General features: G+C 48.2%; 1 protein-coding gene across 2 annotated transcripts in view; it reads right to left on the bottom strand.

Moving 5' to 3' along the window:
• Nucleotides 1–18,145, bottom strand: part of FCHSD2 (FCH and double SH3 domains 2) — a 146,854-nt gene extending 128,709 nt beyond the window's left edge. The window contains exons 1-2 of one of the 2 annotated variants that reach the window (XM_061351398.1): nucleotides 17,811–18,145; nucleotides 15,212–15,309 (exon numbers count right to left, since the gene is read on the bottom strand). In XM_061351398.1, the coding sequence (XP_061207382.1) occupies nucleotides 15,212–15,309; nucleotides 17,811–17,831 (119 nt within the window). In that variant the 5' untranslated portion in view covers nucleotides 17,832–18,145. The remainder of the gene's footprint in view (nucleotides 1–15,211; nucleotides 15,310–17,810) is intronic. The other variant, XM_061351399.1, reaches the window with a different exon arrangement.
• Nucleotides 18,146–25,712: the final 7,567 nt, after the last annotated feature.

Raw genomic sequence — 25,712 nt, 5'->3', positions numbered from 1 at the left:
CCAGGGATGGGCCAGCCACAGCTTCCTTGGGCAACCCATTCCAGTGCCTCAGCACACTCACAGGAAAGAACTTCTTCCTTATCTCCAACCTGAACTTCCCCTGTTTCACTCTGAACCCATCACCCCTTGTCCTATCACTCCAGTCCCTAACGAACAGTCCCTCTCCAGCATCCTTGCAGCCCCCTTCACACACTGGAAGCTGCTCTGAGGTCTCCATGCAGCTTCTCTTCTCCAGGCTCAACAGCCCCAATGTTCTCAGCCTGGCTCCATACAGGAGCTGCTCCAGCCCCTGCTCATCCTCGTGGCCTCCTCTGGACTTGCTCCAACAGCTCCATGTCATTCTGATGTTGAAGACACCAGAACTGCACACAGTGCTGCAGGTGAGGTCTCATAAGAGCAGAGTAGAGGGGCAGGATCACCTCCTTCAGCTTCTTCTGGAATGGTAGCATTCCTTACCTCTACCTACTTCATCTGGAAAGGTTCTTCCAGTACAACCAATCATTTCCAATTCTGCTTTGATCATTTCCTACCCCAGGGAGAGAAAACCCAGAGTCCCACATCAACCTTTTCCCAAAAAGCAGCAACTTCAGTCTACTGCCAACCAGCCTCCTGGAAAAGAGACTTGAAGGAGTATGAGAGAAGTCTTTTCTGCTTGCCACCAGCTTCTCTTGGTCTTGCTCACAACCTGCAGTAGCACCATTTGTTGCTAGCACCTTGGAACAGGAAACCCAGCAGGGGATAATCTTCCCCAAGGGCAAACACAGCTCAGCTGCTTAACTGGGAATTAAGAATCAGTTTTTAATACAACTAAATTGGAAATTCACTTATGAAAACAGCACTTTTGGAGGGGGGAGCAGAAGTGTTGTAGAGTAAGACTTATTTTTCCTGAATGAAACTAAAAGCTATAGTAAAGCAGAACACAGTTGCTGACACAGGTTGCCTCTGCCCTGGCACTTCACTAGCACAGTGAGGTGAAGATAAGGCATAACATTTCTAACATCTATCCAGCTCTGTCAGCAAAACAGAGCCCAGCCCCATCCAGCCTAACACTGAACTGACCTGCTGAACGTAGAGGGAAAAGAGGTCTAAAAATCATAGAACCCCAGACTGGTTTGGGCTGGAAGAGACCTCAAAGCTCCTCCAGTTCCAACCCCTGCCATGGGCAGGGACCCCTTCCACTGGAGCAGCTTGCTCCAAGCCCCTGTGTCTAACCTGGCCTTGAGCACTGCCAGGGATGGGGCAGCCACAGCTTCTCTGGGCACCCTGTGCCAGCGCCTCAGCACCCTCACAGGGAAGAGCTTCTGCCTAAGAGCTCAGCTCAGTCTCCCCTCGGGCAGGTTCAAGCCATTCCCCTTGCCCTGTCCCTACAGGCCCTTGTCCCAAGCCCCTCTCCAGCTTTCCTGCAGCCCCTTTAGGCACTGGAGCTGCTCTAAGATCTCCCCTTCAGGAGCCTTCTCTTCTCCAGGCTGACCCAGCCCAGCTCTCTCAGCCTGGCTCCAGAGCAGAGCTGCTCCAGCCCTCACAGCAGCTCCGTGGCCTCCTCTGGCCTTGCTCCAAGAACTCCACATCCCTCTCGTGCTGTTGCTCCAGACCTGCATCAGGACTGCAGGGGGGTTCTCCCCAGAGCACAGCAAATGGGGCAAGATCCCCTTGTTGACCTTTTCAACAGATAAATTTGTACAATACAGAGGTGTATTTGCTCATTTGAGAGCAATATTTGGATGTGCCTGGATTCATAAGAACATTCCTTTGGTGGAAAAGATCTGGTCTCAGCTATGAACTGGATGGAGCACCTCCATGGCGAAGGAGTTGGCATTCATCAGCTTCAGCAAGTAGAGAACATCAAAGCACCCCTGCTAAGGGAATCGAACTTTCTGGGAAAGATCAAAGCTCAACGTGCTCCACAATCCTGGCCTGGGGTGTTTAAAAGACTACCCCAAACCCCAGAACAAAGACCACTGTCAACAGCCGCATTCCTCTGGCACACAGAGCTCTGCGGTAACGGTGACTTGGCTGCAGGACACACAATACAAGTGGTCAGAAGTCCAAGTCTCTGCAGGAAATCAGGAATAACAACATCACCATCCTTGATGTCAAGTAAAGGAAACATATCTTCACTCCTACTCGCACTCAGGCGCATTTGTAAAGGCAAAAAGGAAGAGAGCAATCTCTCACCGAAAGAAAAGGAAGCACAAATGGGAATCACATGAAGAAGAAAGAATTAAAGATCACTTTGATCAGGCTTCAGCCACACACTAGATGATGCTCAAGATCTATCTTCCCGTAGACTTATACTATTTCTTGTGTGCCTACAGCCCAGTAGTGGCTACAGAGCAACGGAAAACATAAGACTTAATCCCCCTGCGTTAGAGATAGTGAAGTCACTTCATTCCTGCCACACGTAGGTTAAACACCAACTTTAACCAGTCTTTGGATACTGGCCTCAAAAATTCTGCAAGCTTACAGGTGAAAGACTCATGTAATAGCATGGATTATGTTCTCCTCCTCAGCAGAAAAGCCTGAGCTTCAAATCATAGAATCATGGAATGGTTTGGGTTGGAATGGACTTTGAAGATCAACCAGTCCCAACCCCTGCCATGGTCAGGAACACCTTCCACTGGAGCAGCTTGCTCCAAGCCCCTGTGTCCAACCTGGCCTTGAGCACTGCCTGGGATGGGGCAGCCACAGCTTCTCTGGGCACCAGCGCCTCAGCACCCCCACAGGGAAGAGCTTCTTCCTTATCTCCAACCTGAACTTCCCCTGTTTCACTTTGAACCCATCACCCCTTGTCCTATTGATACAGTCCCTGATGAAGAGCCCCTCTCCAGCATTCCAACACCCATACAAACATAAAAATACTGTAGCAGATCTTGTATGGAAAATGTGAACACTTGTGCCCTGCACCTCTCACACAGTTCTGTGGGCTAACAGCCTTGAGAACAGGGCAAGAAGAAGAGGAACTTCAAAAGCAGGATCTGTTTCAAGTTAGGTGTTACTAAGCAGCTATATTTGCTTGTCCTTTTCTTTAGGCAGCTTAGATCTCACAGAGATAGAAACAATCACACAAAATCGATGAAGATGAAAGAAAACTTTCTAAGAACCAATTACATTACAACAAGGTGTAAAGCAGCTGCCATCAACACCCTCTCTGACAAGCGGCAACACAGCTGGAAGGGAGCAAAGTACAGGCAGAGATAAGACTGGCTAAAACCAGGCTGGGGAGACACCACTGGTATGAAAAGCAGCTGCTGGAACTCCACACCCTCATTCTGCTTATTGCTGCTTTTATAAAGATTATGGTTAATTCACACCTCACAGAAATCCAGACTGGTTTGGGTTGGAAAGGACCTTAAAGCTCATCCAGCTTCAACCCCTGCCACAGGCACGGACCCCTTCCACTGGAGCAGCTTGCTCCAAGCCCCTGTGTCCAACCTTTCCTTGAGCACTGCCAGGGATGGGGCAGCCACAGCTTCTCTGGGCACCCTGTGCCAGCGCCTCAGCACCCTCACAGGGAAGAGCTTCTGCCTTACCTCCAACCTGAACTTCCCCTGTTTCAGTGTGAACCCATCACCCCTTGTCCTATCACTGCAGTCCCTAATGAAGAGTCCCTCTCCAGCATCCTTGCATCTCCCTTCACACGCTGGAAGCTGCTCCTTGGTCTCCACGCAGCTTCTCTTCCCCAGAGTGAACAGCCTCAAGCCATTCCAGCATCTCTCCTCTGCCTGGTTTTAGGATGGACAAACTTTGATTTTACATCCAACATGAACAGAAATTCAACATAGGGTGATGTTTCAAGGTAGGAATTCTCAATTACTAAAACAACCATTTTACTATGTTGTTAAAAGTCTGAAAAATATTTGGGCATTTGGGTCCATTTTATTTAATAAAACATTCAGGCCCTCATCACTGTCATTCTCAAGCTCTCAATTCAAACCACAGTTCTTCTGCCTTTTCTACCCTTAGAAAGTAATTCCAAGTCATTCTTCAAATTTCCAGCCTTCCCAAATACTGCCAGGAATGTCTCACGAAATGCACAAATTAATTTCTTCTTCTATTCAAACATCTTTAAAAGCCCTTTTGATCTAAGACCAGCTTAGAGTATCATACCCTCAAGAAAAAATGTGGACTGTTTGGTTCTTTGCCTTCTCCCTTTAATTCCTCCCCTCTAAACATGCAAACAGAATACAGCAGAGGCCAAAAACTAACTTCTTTATGCTCAATATTGTATGGAGGTGATCCTGCCCTCTATTCTGCTCTCCTGAGCCCCCACCTGCAGCACTGTGTGCAGTTCTGGTGTCCTCACCATAAGGACATGGAACTGTTGGAACAAGTCCAGAAGAGGCCACGAGGATGCTCAGGGGCTGGAGCAGCTCCTGTATGGAGCCAGGCTGAGAACATTGGGGCTGTTGAGCCTGGAGAAAAGAAGCTGCGTGGAGACCTCAGAGCAGCTTCCAGTGTGTGAAGGGGGCTGTAAGGATGCTGGAGAGGGACTCTTCATCAGGGACTGTATCAACAGGACAACTGGTGATGGGTTCAAACTGAAACAGAAGTTCAGGTTGGAGATAAGGCAGAAGCTCTTCCCTGTGAGGGTGCTGAGGTGCTGGCACAGGGTGCCCAGAGAAGCTGTGGCTGCCCCATCCCTGGCAGTGCTCAAGGCCAGGTTGGACACAGGGGCCTGGAGCAAGCTGCTATAGTGGAAGGTGTCCCTGCCTGTGGCAGTGGGTTAGAACTGATGAGCTTTAAGGTCCCTTCCAATCCAAACCATTCTAAGATTCTATGATTCTAAATAATTATATTTAGTGACTTTACCAGTATAAATCTTTAAAACCTCACAAATGACTGAGCTCTTCTCATCAAGCCAGACACCAACATGTTCTGTCCCCCTCATTAACAGAGGTTGTGGGAGGAAGTACACAGGGACAGAGATGCACATGAATAACCTGCTTGGAGCCACTGGAGATGGGATTTGACCATGTTCTCACAAGCACGAAGAATGGAACACTTCAGGTAACTCAATAGACTGTGACAAGGGACATCTGTGAATATTAAGAACAAGTTTAAAAACAGAATAGAATCTGCAATGCTGACAAAAGGGGAAAATTAAAATTCGATACCTTAGGCTTTAGTTACTTTTTCTCTCATTCCTCAATTATTGATTAGAAAATCTCTGTTTATTTCAGACAGAAACACAACCACTTACAAACATGAATCCAATAAAAAGCCTTTAACTTAACAGGTTCCTATAATGTGTTCTGGAAAAAAGTTATTAAAATTTTAAAGGCTGCAATAAAAAAAAATACCCAAGCAGCAAAGCACCACATTCAGCTATTACACACCACTTCTGTTTACTGCAAGTACTTGACTGGAATGACTATGGGTTGATTAGGTTTTGCCCTTTTTTAAACATATGAATGCAGAACCCCCTTTTTTTGCATTCTTCCCTAATGAAGTAAGTGCCTAAGAAGATTCAACAAGCTCACTGAGTTTAGAAGATAAAAGTACACTGGTTTGGGTTGGAAGGGAGCTTAAAGCTCCTCCAGTTCCAACCCCTGCCACGAGCAGGGACCCCTTCCACTGGAGCAGCTTGCTCCAAGCCCCTGTGTCCAACCTGGCCTTGAGCACTGCCAGGGATGGGGCACCCACAGCTTCTCTGGGCACCCTGTGCCAGCGCCTCAGCACCCTCACAGGGAAGAGCTTCCACCTAAGAGCTCAGCTCAATCAGATGCACATGGATCATAAAATGAAAATCACCAACTGTAATAGAAGATGACAGCCAGGTTAAGAGTCTAGTAGAAGCAGGAGAAACTCATCCCCACGATCAACACAGTAACACAGGTCTCTGCAGGCCAGATAACCACACTACACTGGCCTCTATAAACCCCACCCAAACCCCGTTTTACCTCTGCCTCCCCGATGAAATGTATTTACATGACCTGTGATCTGCTAATGTCCTTTCCCTCGTTTGTGAGGACAAAAATCCCACTCACCAGCATTGAAAAGGCACAAAGTTCTCAAGGTCTCCTGACGGGAGATGAGACCAGCCATCCGCTGTTGACCATGAAGCCAGACTTGACCTGAACTCAGAAAATTGGATATTAAAAGGAACTGTGCACAATGCACCATCAGAGGACTGGCCAAAGATGTCTCTAACATATATTGTGTTTCTGAAGATACCTTTTGTAAGAACAAACAGTGACAGGGCAAGGGGAATGGCTTGAACCTGCCCAAGGGGAGACTGAGCTGAGCTCTTAGGCAGAAGCTCTTCCCTGTGAGGGTGCTGAGGCGCTGGCACAGGGTGCCCAGAGAAGCTGTGGCTGCCCCATCCCTGGCAGTGCTCAAGGCCAGGTTGGACACAGGGGCTTGGAGCAAGCTGCTCCAGTGGAAGGGGTCCCTGCCTGTGGCAGGGGGTTAGAACTGATGAGCTTTAAGGTCCCTTCCAACCAAAACCAGTCTGGGATCCTGATTCTCTATGAGGTTCAAGTGACCTTTACGAGATGCAAAATACACACAGGTCTCAATTATAACATTAAAGTAAAAATATGAAAACTACTTGATACAACAACAACCATCATTTTCTCCAAGTCACATCATCTCCTATGAAGAACAGCATCTTCTTTCATATTACTATGCCTCAGAAACACCAGCCTGTGACACCACTCGCATGAGGGACCACAGACAAGTTTTTACTTCCTGATTTAACTCCAGTTCTGTGGCACAAACATCAGCATTGCCAACAGTCACTGTTCACAGCATGCCAGAGGGTATTTTCAGCACGGCATAAATGGAACTTGTTCTGAGCCAGCTTGACATGCGGTCAAGAACACTCCAGTGAAAGAAACCAGGTCTGGTGGTGTAATAGTGTCTCTGCTATCCACCACACCCTCCTCGCGGAGGCAAAAGCTGAGAATCTGTGCCCGCAAGACAGAATGTAATGGACCATGAACCAGACTAAAACAGAATCAGCTTCAATAGCAGAGGAACAGACTCGTAAAGTGCCAGACTGGTTTGGGCTGGAAGGGACCTTAAAGCTCATCAGGCTCCAACCCCAAGCTCCAGCCACCTTCCACTGGAGCAGCTTGCTCCAAGCCCCTGTGTCCAACCTGGCCTTGAGCACTGCCAGGGATGGGGCAGCCACAGCTTCTCTGGGCACCCTGTGCCAGCGCCTCAGCACCCTCACAGGGAAGAGCTTCTGCCTAAGAGCTCAGCTCAGTCTCCCCTCGGGCAGGTTCAAGCCATTCCCCTTGGCCTGGCCCTACAGGCCCTTGTCCCAAGCCCCTCTCCAGGTTTCCTGCAGCCCCTTTAGGCACTGGAGCTGCTCTAAGGTCTCCCCTTCAGGAGCCTTCTCTTCTCCAGGCTGCCCCAGCCCAGCTCTCTCAGCCTGGCTCCAGAGCAGAGCTGCTCCAGCCCTCGCAGCAGCTCCATGGCCTCCTCTGGCCTCGCTCCAACAGCTCCACGTCCCTCTTGTGTTTGGGGCCCCAGAGCTGGACACAGGACTCAGAAAACAGAATCAGAAAGAAATAAAATCCCGCACAGCTCTCTGCAGCTAAAGAATTGATTCTTAAAAAGGGAGCAGAGGCAACACTGAAAATGCAACTTTTGGCAAAGAAAGTGTGTGTTGTACTTCAAACCAGAATCCTCCTTTTCCTGCCTTCCACGACAAATGCACACCACAGCACAGTGCTCACAGCTAATGTAAGAAGCCTGAATTCTCCTGAAAGCTCCTAAAAAAAACACAAGCCCTTAAAGAAATCAGACTGCCATGGCATGTGCTGGAACTGCTTTAATAAACAAAAGCTCATTCAAATGCAAACCTTGAAGCTAAAATGGAGAGAAGAAATTCCGTTTCTTTCTGATGTGAGAAATGGTTTGTTGGGGGGTTTTTACACTATTATAAAACCTCAGAACAATCATCTTTTGATGATTTCCCCTTCATCAGTTCACCCGACACTAAAGCTACTTGGAAAGAGTGAAACAGAAGATGTATTGCATTTTATATGTCAGGGATAAAACAAATACTGAAGGAGTGTGGCCCATTTCTCAATGTCACTGTGCCAAGACAGGCCTGAAGCATTACACTGGGGCTGTGTTTATACTGAAACCTGGGTTTTTCTGCTCAAAACTTGGACTTCCACACCCAGTAGCAACAGTTTTTTTAGGTACATTCCAAGCTTCCCTCAAACAGTTCCAGTCAAAACATCCCCAGATTTTAATTCCATCAAGAATGTGAGCATCTCATTAAAGCGCTGCCTAATTATAGGTAACGTGCCCAGACCACAGAGCCTGTGGTAGCTTTATATGGAATATTATTCAGAGTAACACCACTGAGTTCTCTCCAGAGTTCTGAGATTTATATATATTTAGTGTTCTAGCAAAGAGTTATGCTCTCTGCTCAGCTATTGAACTGAGCTTTGGAGGGGGGATAAATAAGGAACTCACAATACTCACTAGTAGTGAGAAAGAACAAGCCAAGAGGGAAGAAACAGCACCAATTCCTAAGAAAATGGAAAGCTTTAAAGTAAAATATTAAACTTGTAGATCCACTGCTTGTACAAAGCCATCCTCTTCAAGCCTGACTCAAACAACATTGTACATAAGTTTCCATGAGTCTCCCTAATTCTGTTTTCCACTTTGGTAGGTTGAAGGTGTCAGAAGCTGGAAGCACACAAAAATCCCTCTGCTCCTGCTGAAATAAAGCCACCAACACCAGAGGCAAGCACTGCATCTGTGAATGGACTGAATGACCTTGAAGGAAAAAGGAACTGTGGTGATGAAGGAGGAGCTTCTGAGCAGTATAAAGGACAATGGAAGCTGCGGCTGCCTCATCCCTCTCAGTGTTTAAGGCCACATTGGATCCAGCTTGGAGCAACCTGGTCTCATGGAAAATAGGGCCCTGTCAGATACCAGCCTGAGGCAAACATGCTCTAGAGCTCAGTACAGGGTTCAAGAACATCCAAACAAACTGCATTCCCTGCAGCTGGAGGAAGAACAGGAAGAAAGGGAAACTCCTCACCACCCCTTTGCCTCAGGGCAGGAAAAGTAAAGTTTTCTCCTCAATTTTCAGCACCCTAATATGTACGGCTGTATACGTATCTAAATAAATGTTCTACAGTTTTATTTCCCAGTTACTGATCCTCCTGCAGCACTATCCATACGGTGACGAGACTATTCCCTAACACAATTACCTGTTAAGTGATCTGTGTTGTCGCTGCTCTATTAGATTTGCTGTATTTAAAACTGGAACTGCAGTTAGTTTCTACTTCAGTAGCTTGACTCACAGCCAGAGTTGCTGTAAACCTTATCACAAACCTACTAACATCATCAGTGAAGTTACAGAAGCACAGCTGAATTCCAGCAGAGAGTACAAAGTTTATTCATACCAAAAGCTTACTATTAAGTGGAGCATAACTCAATACATAAAATGACATGTTAAAACTAGCAGTAACCAGCTATCTGCAGATATATATTCATTCATACTTCTTTTTCCTTATCTATACTGTTCATTTAAGGCTTGTTATGACAGGAATGAGACACCAAGTCAGAGACGTTGAAGAAGTACTTTGTCCTCATCCTGAACACATAAGCACAAACCCCCAGTAAGTTCCTTGTTCCCTCACACACACATTTCACATCTATCCTGCTATGCCTCAGCTGAGCAAAGGGAAGTGACAGCCCAGCTGACAGGGAAACAGCCTCTGAGATCAGAGAGGGCTGAGATTGTTAAGGAAGACCCAAGAAGTTCTTCCATCTTAGAAAGTAAACTGAGGCTTAACAGCCCTAGCAAGCAGAAGTGGTACTGCTGAACATGACACACAAAAGCACCTTGGAAACAGAGGTGATGCCCAACAACTGAAGTTCACAAAGTAAGAACTGGATCAAGAAAGGATCAGGGAAGAGATTAAGTGTCTGGGAGGAAAAACAAAACAACAAGTTGACTAATCAGCAGGAGGATGCAATCATCAGAGGATGGAAGACAGAAAACACAGGCTGTGCAGAGACTGGATGGAGCAGCCCTGAGGACTTGGGGTGTTGGGCGAGAAGCTCCCCATGACCCGGCTTCAGTGTGTGCCTGAGCCCAGAACCCCCCCGTGTGCTGGGCTGCACCCCCAGAGCATGAGCAGCAGCTCAGGGAGGGGATCCTGCCCCTCTGCTGCGTGAAGGGGAGACCCCCCCTGCAGCCCTGATCCAGTTCTGGGGCAGCAGCACAAGAGGGACGTGGAGCTCTTGAATGAGTGCAGAGGAGGCCACAGAGATGTTCTGATGCATCCAGATGAGGAGCACACAAAGGTGAGGAGCTTACCATTTTGGCAGTTCCTTTTCCACTCTGAATTTTGTTGAATGTTGAAAAGCTAAATTCAGGACCCAACGAATGCAAGGACTGTACTGCTGATCCATCTCAGCCAGAAGTCACGGAATCTTCACATCTATTTTCAACACACTACACAGTCAACAGACTTAAAATAATGAAGCAACATTAGCTCAACACATCCAGACAGCAAAAAATAGCCAAGACTCAAATAAAGAGGCCTTTCCAGCTCTGTAGTTCCCAAAACAGCAGCAGGAATTGGGAGCGGGAGGCTGTGGTTACTCAGTGACTTCAATGCTACTGTACAACATTGCTTTCCCTCTCCTTCCTCACGTACTCTTCCTCGTAGCCCTCATGGTAGCAGCAGCACTTGTGCAGCCACACAGGAAGCTGGAACAGATTTATCCAAAGAATACCCCTTTTGGAGAGAAAAGTCAGGAAAGGTTTGACTTCAGGTGGGTGATCTCCCTAATCCACATGGCTCATCCATCCTTGTGCTGCTACAGGGAGACAGGAGAAACAGTTGGCAAGCAAAGCTGCCCCTTCAGCAGCAATCCAGGCTTCAGAACAGATTAAACTACACCCTCACTCTGTCTGGCAAAACATGAAAGCAAGCAAGCTTTTAAAAAGCCATTTCACAGATTCACAGACTGGTTTGGGTTGAAGGGACCTTAAAGCTCATCCAGTTCCAACCCCTGCCACGGGCAGGGACCCTTTAAACTAGAGCAGCTTGCTCCAAGCCCCTGTGTCCAACCTGGCCTTGAACACTGCCAGGGATGGGGCAGCCACAGCTTCTCTGGGCACCCTGTGCCAGGGCCTCAGCACCCTCACAGGGAAGAGCTTCTGCCTAAGATCTAATCTAAATCTAGCAAAAACTGTAAAGGCACACAAAACAGACCTTGAGATACCCTTCAAGGTAAAGCAACTACAACCTAGCAAGTTTCTAAAGTCCACGGCATATAAGAGATACAAATACATTACAGAAATACCAAATTTAATTAAAATACAGATTGTACAGCTTTAAAATATGGGCTATCTGCTTTACACTTTTGCAGACACATGCACACACCCAAAAGGAAAGCATGCCAATGTCCCAGCAAACCATGGGCAACTTCAGACTACTATGTGTGACTTACTTGCTACCATCATACAAAGCAATCTTTAAAACCAAAAGAAAACCTATGAAAAATGCCAACACCTCTGTTAAATTCAGCTATTCAGAACACAGTTTGCCCCTGGAAAAGAAATATACTGTAATAACTTGCTGCCTAAAAGCAGGCAGGTGTGGAGAGTGAAGTAGTAACTTCTAGACATAGAGAAACTTGGAAGGATTTCTGGTGGACAGCAACAAAACCTACATTTACCTTTCAGGGGGGAAAAACCTCCTTTTGCAGCACAGTTGCAGAAAGGGAACCTTGTTATAGCAATGCCAGTACATATCTGCCACATGAAAGGGGATGGGAGCTTCAGTGAGCTCCAGAAGATAAACATATGTCATGCCTAAAACGGAGCCAATGAGCCTACAAGCATCCTGAATCACTTGTTCCACAAATTCCCCAGTCACTAAGTCTGAAGCAATGTAACACCAAAAGCCAAACGGAGATCCTAGAGACAGAGATGTATTTTTAAACTGATTTGCTAACACATTTCAAAACACATTTTGTATTACAGTCTTGTCAAGTCATGAAAAGATAATTCAGCATTACTGCTACTGAGCTTCCACAAAGAAGAGAAACACAACGGAGTTTGTTAAGACCGCAATGGATATTTGTTTTTCTTTTTAAATAGATACTGTGTTGTGTCAAAAGTTGTCCAACTCCCACTAAAGCTTTCCACTCAACCAGCACACAGTTGTGTCAAGTCCCAGGTATGCTTTCCACAAGCAAAATATGTTGCCTTTTCTTCCCAGCCTCCAGGACCTACATCATAGAATCACAGACTGGTTTGGGTTGGAAAAGACATTAAGATCATCAAGTTCCAAGCTCCTGCCATGGGCAGGGACACCTCACACTAGAACATGTTGCTGAAGGCTATGTCCAACCTGGCCTTGAATACTGCCACACGTTTACCACTTCTTTGGGCAACCTGTACCAGTGCCTCAGCATCCTCACAGTAAAGAACTTCTTCCTTGTATCTAACCTAAATATTCCCTGTTACAGTTTGAACCCATCACCCTTTGTCCTATCACTGCAGTCCCTGATGAAAAGCCCCTCTCCAGCATCTTTGTAGCCCCTTTCAGACACTGGAAGCTGCTCCGAGGTCTCCATGCAGCTTCTCTTCTCCAGGCTGAACAGCCCCAACTTTCTCAGCCTGTCAAATCTACACCCTTGCATACAAAGCACTGTATTATCACTCAAAAATATGATATATTTTAAATAAACAGGGTGGTTTTGGTTATGTGCAGCCCTCGAGGCTATGAAATATCTGCAAAGGAGCTGGAGAAAAGGTAGTTACACCTATAAAGATGAGCCTTCTATGATAAGCCACAACCCTGACCAAGAAGAATCCTGTTTGGAATAAACAGTAGTTGAGTCTTCATCCTCTCCAAATGACATAGTTTAAGCCTTCAAACTACAAACATTTAAAGCAGTGCTCAGTTTTGCATAAAGATATCAAAGCTACTGGAATGGCAAGTATGCTTATGATCTGGGGGGCTGCCAAAAATCATCTGTTAATACACTACATAATGGTTGTGTTCTTCTAGGATTCATAAGAGAACTTTCTGATCTTTGCCTTGTGTCCTTTCTTTTTAGTTGTATACAAAACTGAACTAAAATGATAGAAAAAATGTAATTAAGAGTTTTAAATCCCATACAAATCATATGGTTTAAGGATTGTCTGTGTGATTTGAATACTTGCATTTATATGCTAATAAATACAGAGATTGTTTTAATTATTTACCACTTTTAAATGTGAATTTTAAATGCATACTTAACCACTAGCTTGCAAGCCACGCATTCAGACTTCCCTGCTGCCACTGCAACAGTTGAGTTTGTAGAATTCCAAACAGTACAACTGAAAGAGTATAAAGTCCTACTCCTGCAGTGCCCAAAAGCTCCAACAGTGTTATGAAAGGACCCAAATTCTCCCAAGCCTTGATAAATAAACAGTTTTCAGTTAGAATTTAATACTTTGGGATAACAGCAGGGTGCTTTCCACAAAAATCATTCTCTGTTCCAGAGACAAAAAGATCCTGTGTGTGGTTCCAGGGAGCATTGCTTTCTGGAACATTCCGGAATCACGGTGGCTGCATATTCTGAATACAGTCATAAACACACCAGTAATGGGATGATGAGGTTGACACCCAACGTCTCACACAAGTGTCACACACCAGCCAGCACAGCACCAACACCACCAAGTCCTCAAAGCCCAGCTCCCCCTTCCCAGCAAGACGCAATTAAAAGGGCTCTGCATCACAAAGCAAGTTTGCATTAATTTTAAGCAAAAATTCTCTTGTTCTCTCTTATTCTGTTATCTGATATTTGAATAAATCATTGACACAACAGAGCTGTCCTATCCTATCACATCATTCCATGTTTAAGGAATGTTTAATCTGTAAATCCAGGCAGCAATTCTACAAAGGCAGATTGCTCGCAGCAAGACTACTGGACAGACTAGGCACACTAGTGACTGTAGTAGTGAATTAAATATATTAACCCAGTTTCTTAATCCATAACATCCAAATTTATAAATTAACTGTAGAAAAATTAAATTACATGAAAGAAAACTATTTTTCAGTTGGCATTTTCACATGTTTTCCTGGCTTTGTAACCACAGGCCAATAATGCCTGTGACATCTTTCAGCAGAACACAGACTGAAGTGATTATGAGCGCCTGAAAAATAGGAAATGCCAATAAAACCTGGACTAGAACAGCAGTACCTGATCTGGATGTTCTAAAAATATGTTTCTATCCAGGGGGAAAAGAATTCCTTGGCTCAGTCTGTTACTTATTACTCAGCATTTGGTAGTTAAACACTGCACAGCCACTCATTTGAATCGAAGGAAATGAATGCTGTGATCTTGCCCAGACAAAAAAGTGTCTCAACACCCACAGAAGAAAAACAGGGGAGAGAAGGTTCAAGCCTCCACAGTGTGATTTATGAAGAGAGCACACTGGGAGAGCGAGACAAACAGCCCAGCAGCTGTCAAAGGCAACACATTTGCATTTTATATACAAATATAGAGCAAGGCATCTTGTTTAAATAAGTAATGGGTGGACTATACACTGCCAGACAGAGCAGGATGGCACAGGACTTACTGCAGAATACTCGACAGAAGAGCCATCCTAGAAATTGATTCTCCAAATGGAATGATTAAGCTTCCACATAAAGCAATACCCCAACCACTGTGTTTTCTTAAAAGCAAACTTCTAACTTCAAAAGGAGCAACCACATTAGGTAAAATGAAGACTAAAACCCTCACAATTATGTCCTGTTTCCCTACTGATCTTCACCTGGGAAGAGTTTTAAATTCTATATGGAAATATCTTCATTTGAGTTTCTTATGGCAGAAAATATAATCTATTTAAAAGTGTTGGTTAAAAGGAGACATAAATCATGAGTGGGTTTAAGATATTTCCATCATTTTAGCAGCCTCTTACAACTGGTAAATCAAAATCTGGGTCTATTTTACAGAGAAATATTACTGAAAAGACCAACGTTTTTCACATGTTGTTTGTGACAGGGGCTTTTTTTTTTTACCATTTCCCCCATTGAAGAGGAGAAAAAATGGTTTGCATTGTGTTAGCTCCAGTTATAATTTCCAGCTGTGTCAAAACTTTAACAGCCTAAAAGCAGGAAATCCAAAGAGGAAATTCCATCGTCAGTTCCTGGAGTTTTGTAACTCCAATGTTCTTCTAAAAACTGGACCTTAAAGGAATTTTTGGTAGCATTTGCTGTAACCTTACCTGATATCTTCAAGTAGCTCACATTCTGCCTGATGCTTGGCCTGAAGTTTTGTCATCTGCTCAACCTGAATGTTTTTTAGCTCCTGTGTAACTTTCACCTACAAAACAAACCACAGACCACATATATTTGCTGGAGAGTTTAAATGATTTCAACAAGAAAAAGACACAGTTTGTGCCCTCTACCTATTCTGAAATGGCACATTTCAAACACAGAGTTAAGAGCGCAGTTTAACATTCAAAAAGGCTGATTTCAAGAAGTGCTGTCACCCCAGCAGGCTTACACTGCACATGGCAAGAACCTCATGCTTAGGACCCAACCATTACCAAAAGGTGCAATTTTATTCCAAAACCTTGGAGCTTGTGTGCATTAAAAAGAGTTTTGCCCACCAAAACCAGGAAAAATAGGCCATGGGGGGGGAATTACATTATAATGTACATATTTAGCACTACAGTGCAAGTCAGGCCCATTTTGAAATGTACTGAACTGTCCTACACTTGCTATCATTTAAAGAGAGCTTAAACACCAAGCTGGATTTTGGTTGTGCATCACATCAAAAGAGCCTCTCTAAAAGGCTCCAGAAGGTCAACCTTTTGTTTTTCGTATTGGTGTCATTTCCCTTTGAACCTTGTGATCACAAAGCTAAGATTTCAGTACTTTGGGAACCAACCTGATAACTGGCAGCACCATTGGCACAGGTACAGGGAATGACTGGATTCTGGAAGGGAATCTGGGGCTTGTTTTGTTGTTGGTTTTATAGAACAAGAGGTCTTGGTGTTTAAGCCCTCTAGTGATCACAGGGAATCCATATATCGGCCTAAAAAATGACCTGAAGACATTATGCATTCGGGAGGGCAGAAATGCCAAGCAGTTACTGTAATGCAGGAAGAGGTGAAGAATTCACAGAGGAAGAAGACACAAAATTCCCTCTTTTTCAGTAGCAGGGCAAAAAGCCTTTAGATCTCATTAACCAGCAAAAGCCTCCTCAATTTTAACACTGAAAACAAGCCCCAGCAACCAGCACCCTTCAGCCAACATTATATAAAGACACATTTTTCACACGATATCAAAAATAGTTAAAAATCACATGTATGTGACTTCAAGCAGGAAAAAAAAATGTCTATTTTTAACATGAACTTTGAGCATTTGGGGGTTTTATCTGTATATGAAAAAGAAAACCCTACTCAAAATAAATAAACCCACACAAGATGACCCATGTAATGGAAATAATCTCGAATAATATAGGCAAAGAATGCCACGCATGTAGCATAAATAAGCCACCAAATGCAAACTGAAATAAAGATGAGAACTGGTTCAACAAAAGCAGAGTCCACCCGCAAAACAAGAGGTCGAGAGGGAGGAATGAGCCAAGGAGATGCTCCCTGCAGTGCCTGCCAGGGCTACTGGGGATGACAAGGGATTTCTCTATTCTCCGTCTCAAGCTTTCCTCCCTTCCCAAGCTCTCCCAGTCGCTATTATACAGGTCTCCACCCGGCAAACCCCTGCAATGCCTTCACCAAGAAACCTCAGTTTCACATCCGAGATCTCAAACAACCCCATCGAGCTACAACAAATCAGGCTGTGAATGGTTACAGCCCTTATCAGGCAGCAGAGAATATCCAACACACACCAAGCTCAGAGCCACAGAACTCCCTTCCACAGCGCCTGTAAAAGAGCAGCTTCTCCATCCTGAGACCTGCTCCTCCGGCTGCAGCTCTCCCTTTCTCCCCACACCACTGCATAACTAACCAATAAATCTCCATGGCTCAGCACTTGCACATAGCTCAAGACCCCACCACGGCTCAAGTCGCACAGAGAACAACCTGCATGCAGAGAAGCCGCACCAAATCTTACGTTCCTTCTTACATCCCTTCCCACACCAGCCCCCCATAAAGCAAAGCACCCATGGACACAAAAAAGCCCCCCCCGGTGCGTCTGCAGGTTGTTCCCATCACACAGATGTTGCCCGTTTCTGGTCGATCCTGAGCCATACCGGGATACCCCGCATCCTTGCATCAACTCCAGGCGTGACCTCCTGCACCAAGCCAACCGCCCCATCGCCGCCGTAGCACCCCAACGCAGCTGAGCCCCCCGAACACAGCCCCATAGCACCCCACAGCCGCCGGACCACCTCTGCAGTCATTGCCCCCCTTCCAGCCCTGCCCAGCCATTGCTCTCCTCCATCTGGAGCTAAAGCACCGGGTATCGGGGGTACCCCAAAACCCACTGCCCCCCCCTTTCCTCACCAGCCTTCCTCATACCCACAGAGCTCCCCTCCACACCAGACCCCCCCCCTTCCCTTTTCCAACACCCCCCCAAAGCCCCACAACCCCCAGTTCACCCCCCTTGTCCCTCCTAACACTTGTTTTCCCTCACCCGACCTCCCTCCATGCTCCACCATAGCACAGCCCAACCTGCGGCCCCCCTCCCCACCGGCGCCCTCGAACCCCCTCATCCACCCCACTTTACACCCCCAGACCCCAGCACTCTGCCCTAAACACATCCTATGGCTACCAGCACCCCCAAATCAGCCTCCAAGCCCCACTTATCCCCCCTAATACACACACAGAGCCCCCCCACACACCCCGGGAGGGCCCTCACCTTCCTCGGCGGCGGCTGCATGGTGCTGCGCTGGGTCTCCACATCAATTCCCTCCCCCCGGCAGCAGGATGCGGCCCCCGCTGCAGGAGGAGGAGAAGGAGGAGCGGGCAGCGATCGTCTCCCTGCCGGTGCAGGGCGAGTCCCGGTCGGCGGGAGGAGGGAAAAGGGGAGGGAATGGGGAGCGGGGACGGGGGGGGGGGAAAGGCCGCCTCTTCCTCACGGGCAGCGACCGAGCAGCGTCCCGAGTCCCGGCCCTCGGGAGCGGGGAGGGAAAGGAGGCGGCGGCGGGAAGGCGGGGACGAGGCTGAGGGGAGGCGAAGGAGGAGAAGGAGGAGAAGGAGCAGAGGGAGCGCGGCTCGGGAGCGCCCCGCTGAGGGAACGCGAGCCCGCCTGAGGCGAGGCCTCCAGCGCCGGGAGCGGCCACCACGGAGCGGGGCGGGGGGAGAGGAGCGGGAGGGAGGGAGGGAGGGAGGGAGGGAGGGAGGGGGGAACGCCCCCTGCAGGCTCCGCTGCGGCCGCTGGGGGGCGCCCGTGGGCAGAGCGGGAGGCGGCGCGGGAGCAAGGAGAGGGGGGTGAGGGGTGCGCAAGGGGGTGCAGGGGGGGTGTAAGGGGGGTGCGGAGGGTGTAAGGGGGTGCAGGGGGTACGCAAGAGGGTGCAGGGGGTGTATGGGGTGTACAAGGGGGTGCATGGGGGGTGTAAGGGGGTGCAGGGGGTGCGCAAGGGGGTGCATGGGGGGTGTACGGGGTGCATGGGGTGTACAAGGGGGTGCATGGGGGGTGTAAGGGGGGTGCAGGGGGTGCGCAAGTGGGTGCAGGGGGTGTATTGGGGTGTACAAGGGGGTGCATGGGGGATGTAAGGGGGGCGCAGGGGGTGCGGAAGGGGGTGCATGGGGTGGACGGGGTGCATGGGGGGTGTACAAGGGGGTGCATGGGTGGTGTAAGGGGGGTGCAAGGGGTACGCAAGGGGGTGTATGGGGGTGTACAGGGGGTGCATGGGGGGTGTAAGGGGGTGCGCAACGGGTGCATGGGGGGTGTACAAGGGGGTGCATGGGTGTGCAAGGGGGGTGCAGGGGGTACAGGGGGTGCAGTGGGTGCAAGGGGGTGCGCAAGGGGGTGCAGGAGGTGCATGGGGGGTGTATAAGGGAGTAAAGGGGGTGCATGGGGGGTGTAAGGGGGGTGCAGGGGGTGCGCAAGAGGGTGCATGTGGGTGCACAAGGGGGTGCATGGGGAGTGAGCAAGGGGGTGCATGGGGGGTGCACAAGGGGGTGCAGGGGTGCATGGGGGTGTACAGGGGGTGCATGGGGCAGGGGTGTAGGGGTGCAAGGGGTACGCAAGGGGGTGTATGGGGGTGTACAGGGGGTGCATGGGGGGTGTAAGGGGGTGCGCAACGAGGTGCAGGGGGGATGCACAAGGGAGTGCATGGGTGTGCACACGGGGGTGCACAAGGGGGTACAGGGGGCGCACAAGTGGGTGCATGGGGGTGTACAAGGGGGTGCAGGAGGGGTAAGGGGAGCACGGAGGGTGTAACAGGTGAAGGGGGTGCAGGAGGGGTAAGAGGTGCACAAGGGGGTGCACAGAGGGTACTGGGTGTACAAAGGAGGTGCGCAGGGGTTCAAGGTGCGTGCACAGGAGGGTGCAGGGGCTTGCACGGGGGTGCAGGGTGTGCGCAAGGGGGTGCACAGGGGGGTGCAAATGATGCACGGGGTGCACCAGGGTGTGCCTGGGGGGTGCAGGGGTGTTGCACGGGGGGGTGCGGGATGTACACAGAGGGGTGCAGGGGGGTGCAAGTGGAGGGTGCCGGGTTTGAATAAGGGGGTTCAGGGGTGCAAGGGATGCACAAGGGAGTGCAGGAGTGTGCTTGGAGGTGCAGCGATGTGCACAGGGTGTACGCAGGGGTGCAGTGATGTGCAGTGGGGATGCACAGGGGTTCAGGGTGCACGCACAGAGGGGTGCACAGGGGTACACAGGGAAAGTGTAGGGGGTGCACAAGGGGGTGCAAGAGGCGAGCAATGGGGAGTGCACGTCGGGGTGCAGGGTGTACAGAAAGTGGGTGCAGGGGTGTGCAAAGGAGGAGCACGGTGATGCACAGGAGGTGCACATGGAGGGTGCAGGGTTTGCATGAGGGTGTTCAGGGGTGTGCACAGGGGTGCAAGAGCTGCACAAGGGGGTGCAGGAGCATGCAAGGGGGTACAGAGGTGTGCACAGAGTGGACATGGGGGGAATAGTTTGCAAAGGAGGTGCACAGGGGTGCAGATGGTGTTCATGGGGGTGCACAAGGGGGTGCAGGGGTGTGCACAAGAGGGGTGCAGGCTGAGCACTGGGTGAGAGCAGGGGATGCACAGAACATACAGAGATGTGCAAAGGACGTCTCAGTTACATGATGTGAGCAGGGGTGTGCAAAGGATGTGCACCCTCATCCAGCTTCCAAAGCATGGGTCCACTGCAGGATCTGGCTACACACACTGGGGTGCAGGATGAAACCCGTGCTGCCATGGAGGTGCTCCCCAGCACCAGGCAGACATGGTGTTGGGAGTGCTCTGCACCAGAGGAAAAGCAGCCATCACCTTTCTTCCAGCACTTTTAAGCCTTCCCAAGCAAAGTGGAGCAGGAAGAGGTGGAGTTGAGCTGGAGTTCACGTTATAAAGGACAGTCCTCCTCATAGTCATAGAATCCAGACGGGTTTGGGTTGGAATGGACCTTAAAGCTCCTCCAGCTCCAATCCCTGCCATGGGCAGGGACCCCTTCCACTGGAGCAGCTTGCTCCAAGCCCCTGTGTCCAACCTGGCCTTGAGCACTGCCAGGGATGGGGCAGCCACAGCTTCTCTGGGCACCCTGTGCCAGCGCCTCAGCACCCTCACAGGGAAGAGCTTCTGCCTAAGAGCTCAGCTCAGTCTCCCCTCGGGCAGGTTCAAGCCATTCCCCTTGGCCTGTCCCTACAGGCCCTTGTCCCAAACCCCTCTCCAGCTTTCCTGCAGCCCCTTTAGGCACTGGAGCTGCTCTAAGGTCTCCCCTTCAGGAGCCTTCTCTTCTCCAGGCTGACCCAGCCCCAATTCTGTCCTCAGAGCCTGGAGACAGCAGCTGGAGCACCCAAATCCTGATGCACCCCAAGGCCACCCCACCAGCAGAGCACCCAAGCACACCACAACCCACGAGCCTTTTGCAGGAGGTTGCTTTTAACTAAAGATGAATAAACCAAAGCAGAACCCTTGAGCACTGCAGCCACCGGTGGGATGCAGGAGAGCCCAGGAGGCAGAAGTGATGTTCCCAGCCATGCAATGCCATGTTTTGACGGGTATGAATTAAAAGCCCTTCGTCAGACTTGCTTTTTCCTTTCCCCTCCCAGTACTTAGGTTGCTCGGCTCAGCTTATTAGATCTTCTGCAATGAGATCTTTGAGCTGTTAAGTGCATTTGGACATTTCCTTGAAGCAAATCACCGGGGCAGTTTGCAGAGCACAAGGCAATCATGGTAATTGCATTTTCCCAAGTGCTCCAGCATCGCTGCTGCTCCAGCTCCTTCATTATTGATGAACAGCTTTACTCCAGCTCCCAGAAACCGACCCGATGCCTTTAAAGATGCTTTAACCATCTTTTAACACTTGAAAACCCCTTCAAACGCAACTTGAATTCTCCTTTCTCCTCTAGCTAGTAGTTTATTTAGTGCTGGTAATTACTCCAACTCCTCCTCCGGGGAAGAGTCCATCTAAATCATTGGTTTGATGTGGTGCCTCAATGAATGATGTGAGCATCATCCATCTGCTTGAGCTACACAACCTGCAGAGCCCTGGAGGTGCTCTTGCAGGACCATGCCCTGTGCCCATTAGCAAGTTTAAACTTGCCCTGAGGTCTCCACACAGCTTCTCTTCTCCAGGCTCAACAGCCCCAATGTTCTCAGCCTGGCTCCATACAGGAGCTGCTCCAGCCCCTGAGCATCCTCGTGGCCTCCTCTGGACTTGTTCCAACAGCTCCATGTCCTTCTGATGCTGAGGACATCCATAGAGGGGGATAAATAGAGGGACACAAACAAAACACAACGGTGCCCCAGCGGTTCAGGAAACAATTTGTCATCGTCTTGATTTAAATCCTGTGGAATGTGTTTGGTAAATCTGTCTGTTTGCAAAGGTTCAGCCCATCCCTGGAACCGCTTCTGGAGGGACCGAGTCCTTGGGAGCATCCTCAGGGCATTAATATTCCATTTTTCCCTGGGATGCGCTGGTGGGAATGGGGATCTGGTTCCCTGGGGTCCACAATGGAGTGAGGAGGGGGATGGGATTTTGCAGGAGATCAGCATTGAATGAACTGAGAAAGGCAGGAGCCAGGCAGAGTAAACAGCTTCTAAAAAGATATTCATTTCATTTCACTTCCTTTCATGGGGGCCTATAAGGATGCTGGGGAGGGACCCTTCATTAGGGACTGCAGTGATAGGACAAGGGGTGATGGGTTCAGACTATAACAGGGGAAGTTTAGATTAGATCTATGGAAGAAGTTCTTCCCTGTGAGGGTGCTGAGGCACTGGAATGGGTTGCCCAGGGAGGTTGTGAATGCTCCATCCCTGGCAGTGTTCAAGGCCAGGTTGGACAGAGCCTTGGGTGCCATGGTTTAGTGTGAGGTGTCCCTGCCCATGGCAGGGGGTTGGAACTGGATGAGCTTAAGGCCCTTTCTAACCCAAACCATTCCATGATTCCATGATTTCATTTTCTTGGAATCAGAGTCCCAGGATCCCAGGTTGGATGTGCCTCAAGGATCATCTGGTCCAATCTTTCTGGGCAAAGCATGACCTAGACTAGATGGTCCAGCACCCTGTCCAGCCCAATCTTAACAGTGTCCAATTATTTATATAGTTTAGTTTAGTTTAATTTCATTCCATTTTGTTTTATTTTACCTTAATGCATCTTCATTGAATGATATTATTAATTTTTAAAACATAATTTAATGTAATTCTGTTTCATTTCCTTTCACATCTGAAAGAAGACACAAAATACCATCCCAAATTGATCTACAACACCCAGGGAACCCCAACAGAGGTGAGACATGAAGGACGAAAACCCCAAGAGCCAAATACCAGCTGATAGTAACAACCCCACCTGAAAAAAGGAGTGTATTCCCTCACCCCAAAAAAGCAGAATATGTCCATAAAAGCCAAATTTACTGATGAATCCCAAGGGATAGAGCCCCACTTGGGTCCATCTTCATGCTGCTCTCATTGTGTACACAGCGAATAGAATAGTTCCGGTTGGAAAGGACTTTAAGATGATTTAGTGCCAACCCCCATGTAAAGGCATCTGATTTAAGAGCTGGACTTGATGATCTTAAAGGTCTTTTTCAGCTTAGTTGGTTCTATGATTCTATCTCCGGAGCCAGCTCCCATGCAACCTCTTTCCCGTGTGCCTCTTTATCCTTCACATTGAACGTCATTCCTGGATGTAAAGCTCATCAAGTACAAAGAGCTCATGTTGAGTGTGGAAAACCCATTGCGTTTAAGCACTCTGGGTTGCCAGGATGCTCTTGGGATCAAAACCATGCGCGGTTTGCCCCATTGCTGCATCCCAGGGAGGTGCTGAACGCAAGAGGCAGCTCTGGCTGCGTTTCCATCAGCGGATCCAGGATGGATCAGGTTTTGCCCATGGAACTGGCAGGAGTTTCCTGGCAGAAGGATCTGCTCTCCAATAGGAACCACAGCGGGAGGGGGCTGTGACAGAGGAGCTGCTGGTCTGGGAGGCCTACCTTGGCCTTCAGAGATGATACAGGAACTGATTCCACTGGGAAGCTGGCTTGTTATATTAAATAGGGATATATAGGTGTATATATATTTATATAGAGAGAGACAGAGATATTTTTATATGGAATAGGAATGTATAAAATGTATATTTTCTATTATATAGAATCTGTTTTTTATATTAAATAGGCATATGTAATTGATGCTAAATAAGAATATATAACTTATATTAAATAGGAATATATAGAAATATATAGAATACATATATATATATCCCATCCCTGGTAGTGTTCAAGGCCAGGTTGGACACAGGGGCTTGGAGCAAGCTGCTCCAGTGGAAGGGGTCCCTGTCCATGGCAGGGGTTGGAACTGGATGAGCTTTAAGGTCCCTTCCCAACCCAAACCAGTCTGGATTCTGTAATTCTAGAATTCAATGTATTTCATATTAAATAAGAATATATAGAATACATTTTATAATAAATGGGAATATATATAGGAATATATTTTACATTAAAAAGGAATATATAGGGATATATATTTTATATTAAATGGGAATTCATAAGAAATAAAAAGCTTATGATAGATGGATAGGCAGGTAGGTAGACGAGTAGATGGGTAGTCAGACAAATAGATAAGAACTAAAGAATGAAAAAATGAATGGAAGTGTATTAAAGCAAAATAATGAAAGAACAAAATAACCCATAATAATGAACAATGATGTACTTGGGGGTGGCACAGTCTTTCCCTTCCCTACTTGTGTCTTAGCCAGTGTGGGAGCCAACTGCTTCAAGGAACAGGTAAAGCCATACATTGAGCTTGGGGTTCTCAGAGCCATGGTTTTGCTCTGAGTGTTTCTCCCAGGGCTTCAAAGGTCATGGTGCAAGAACCAGATGTTTCCAGCTTCCACATGTTGTGCCTCCAGATGTTTCCAGCTCATCCAGCCCTTGCCACTGCTCCATTAAGATGGGGACAGGTTTTTGATGCCTTTCCATGAGCACATCCCAGGCTGGGGGTATCCCAGCATCTGTTGTGGGTGCTCCTCACACCCCTTTGCTTCCTAGGATGCGGTGAAACACAAGGGATGCTGAGTCCTGGTCCCACCTTGGTTGATAAAACAGCCCATGTGCTCAAGCAATGATGCTTGCGCTGCTTTTCCATCACAAACACTGTTACCCTTGGATTTCCCCCTAATTATTGGATCTTTATGTCCACTTCTTCCTTCTTTCACCCATAAATCTCTGCACATCCATCTGAAGGAAAGTTATCAGGCTGGTGATGGAGCCTCCGGCCTTTCCCCACATGGGGGTGCCATGCGGATGCGAATGGGAATGATGCGCACGTCCTACAGCCATGGCAAGGCAAAAGGAGACACTTAAGCACGGAGATTGCTCTCATTTTTTGCCATAAAGAAAGGAAAATAAATAGATAGAGAAGAATAAGATTCACAAAGCATGAGAAAAGCAAGAAATAATGTGGATGGGGAAAAACAAGACCTAAAATAAGACCAAATAAGACCAAATAAGGTCTTATTTTTCCCCGTCCACGTTATTTCTTGCTTTTCGCATGGTTTGGCATTCCCCAGTGGAAGAAACACATCCTTTTCTGGAGCTTGTTGTAACCTGGTGTGAATTGAAGGAACCTTGAAGTAGCTCTTCAGGAGCCCAGGGGATGAATCAGCCTCCTCCAGGTTAAACATGGGCGGAAGGACTCATCCTGCACGGGGATGGCTGCAGGGGGATGGAGGTCCAGCCGAGCTGGAGGAGAGCCCATAGAGCCCTGCCACGTCCTGCTTGGGCCTGTTCCACCACATTTCGGTGCAGGCTGGTACACCCAAAGCGCTTTGTTCCCCGCGCTCTGCTGTCCTGGCCTCTCCCCATTCCTCCCTTCTCATGTTTGCCATACCTGAAGGGGTGAGACTGGGATTAATTTCCATGAGAACACGTTGAAAGAGTAAATATCTCGGAGCAGGGACGCTTGGCAGGTTCGTGGGGTTTGATTTCCTCCAAGGGTTGGCAGCTTTCCTGCTCTTTTGCTGGTTGCTCATGACCAGACGTGAGCATCAGGGGCAGTGGAAGCAGGAGGCATCTGCCCGTTTAGAGCAGGACCCACTCTTTGTCCTTTGTCCCATCCCAGCGTTGGACTGTGACTGTTCCCAACTCTACCCAAGAGGTGCTCCTTGGTGCTTTCC

This window comes from Neopsephotus bourkii, unplaced genomic scaffold (assembly GCF_033783945.1).
Source record: "Neopsephotus bourkii isolate Nb327-2 ecotype Australia unplaced genomic scaffold, CSIRO-AGI_Nbou_v1 NB_580, whole genome shotgun sequence".
NCBI classification, from domain to species: domain Eukaryota; kingdom Metazoa; phylum Chordata; class Aves; order Psittaciformes; family Psittacidae; genus Neopsephotus; species Neopsephotus bourkii.
The sequence above is the reverse complement of the archived record's forward strand: the minus strand, read 5'-3'. Positions and strand labels throughout refer to the sequence as shown.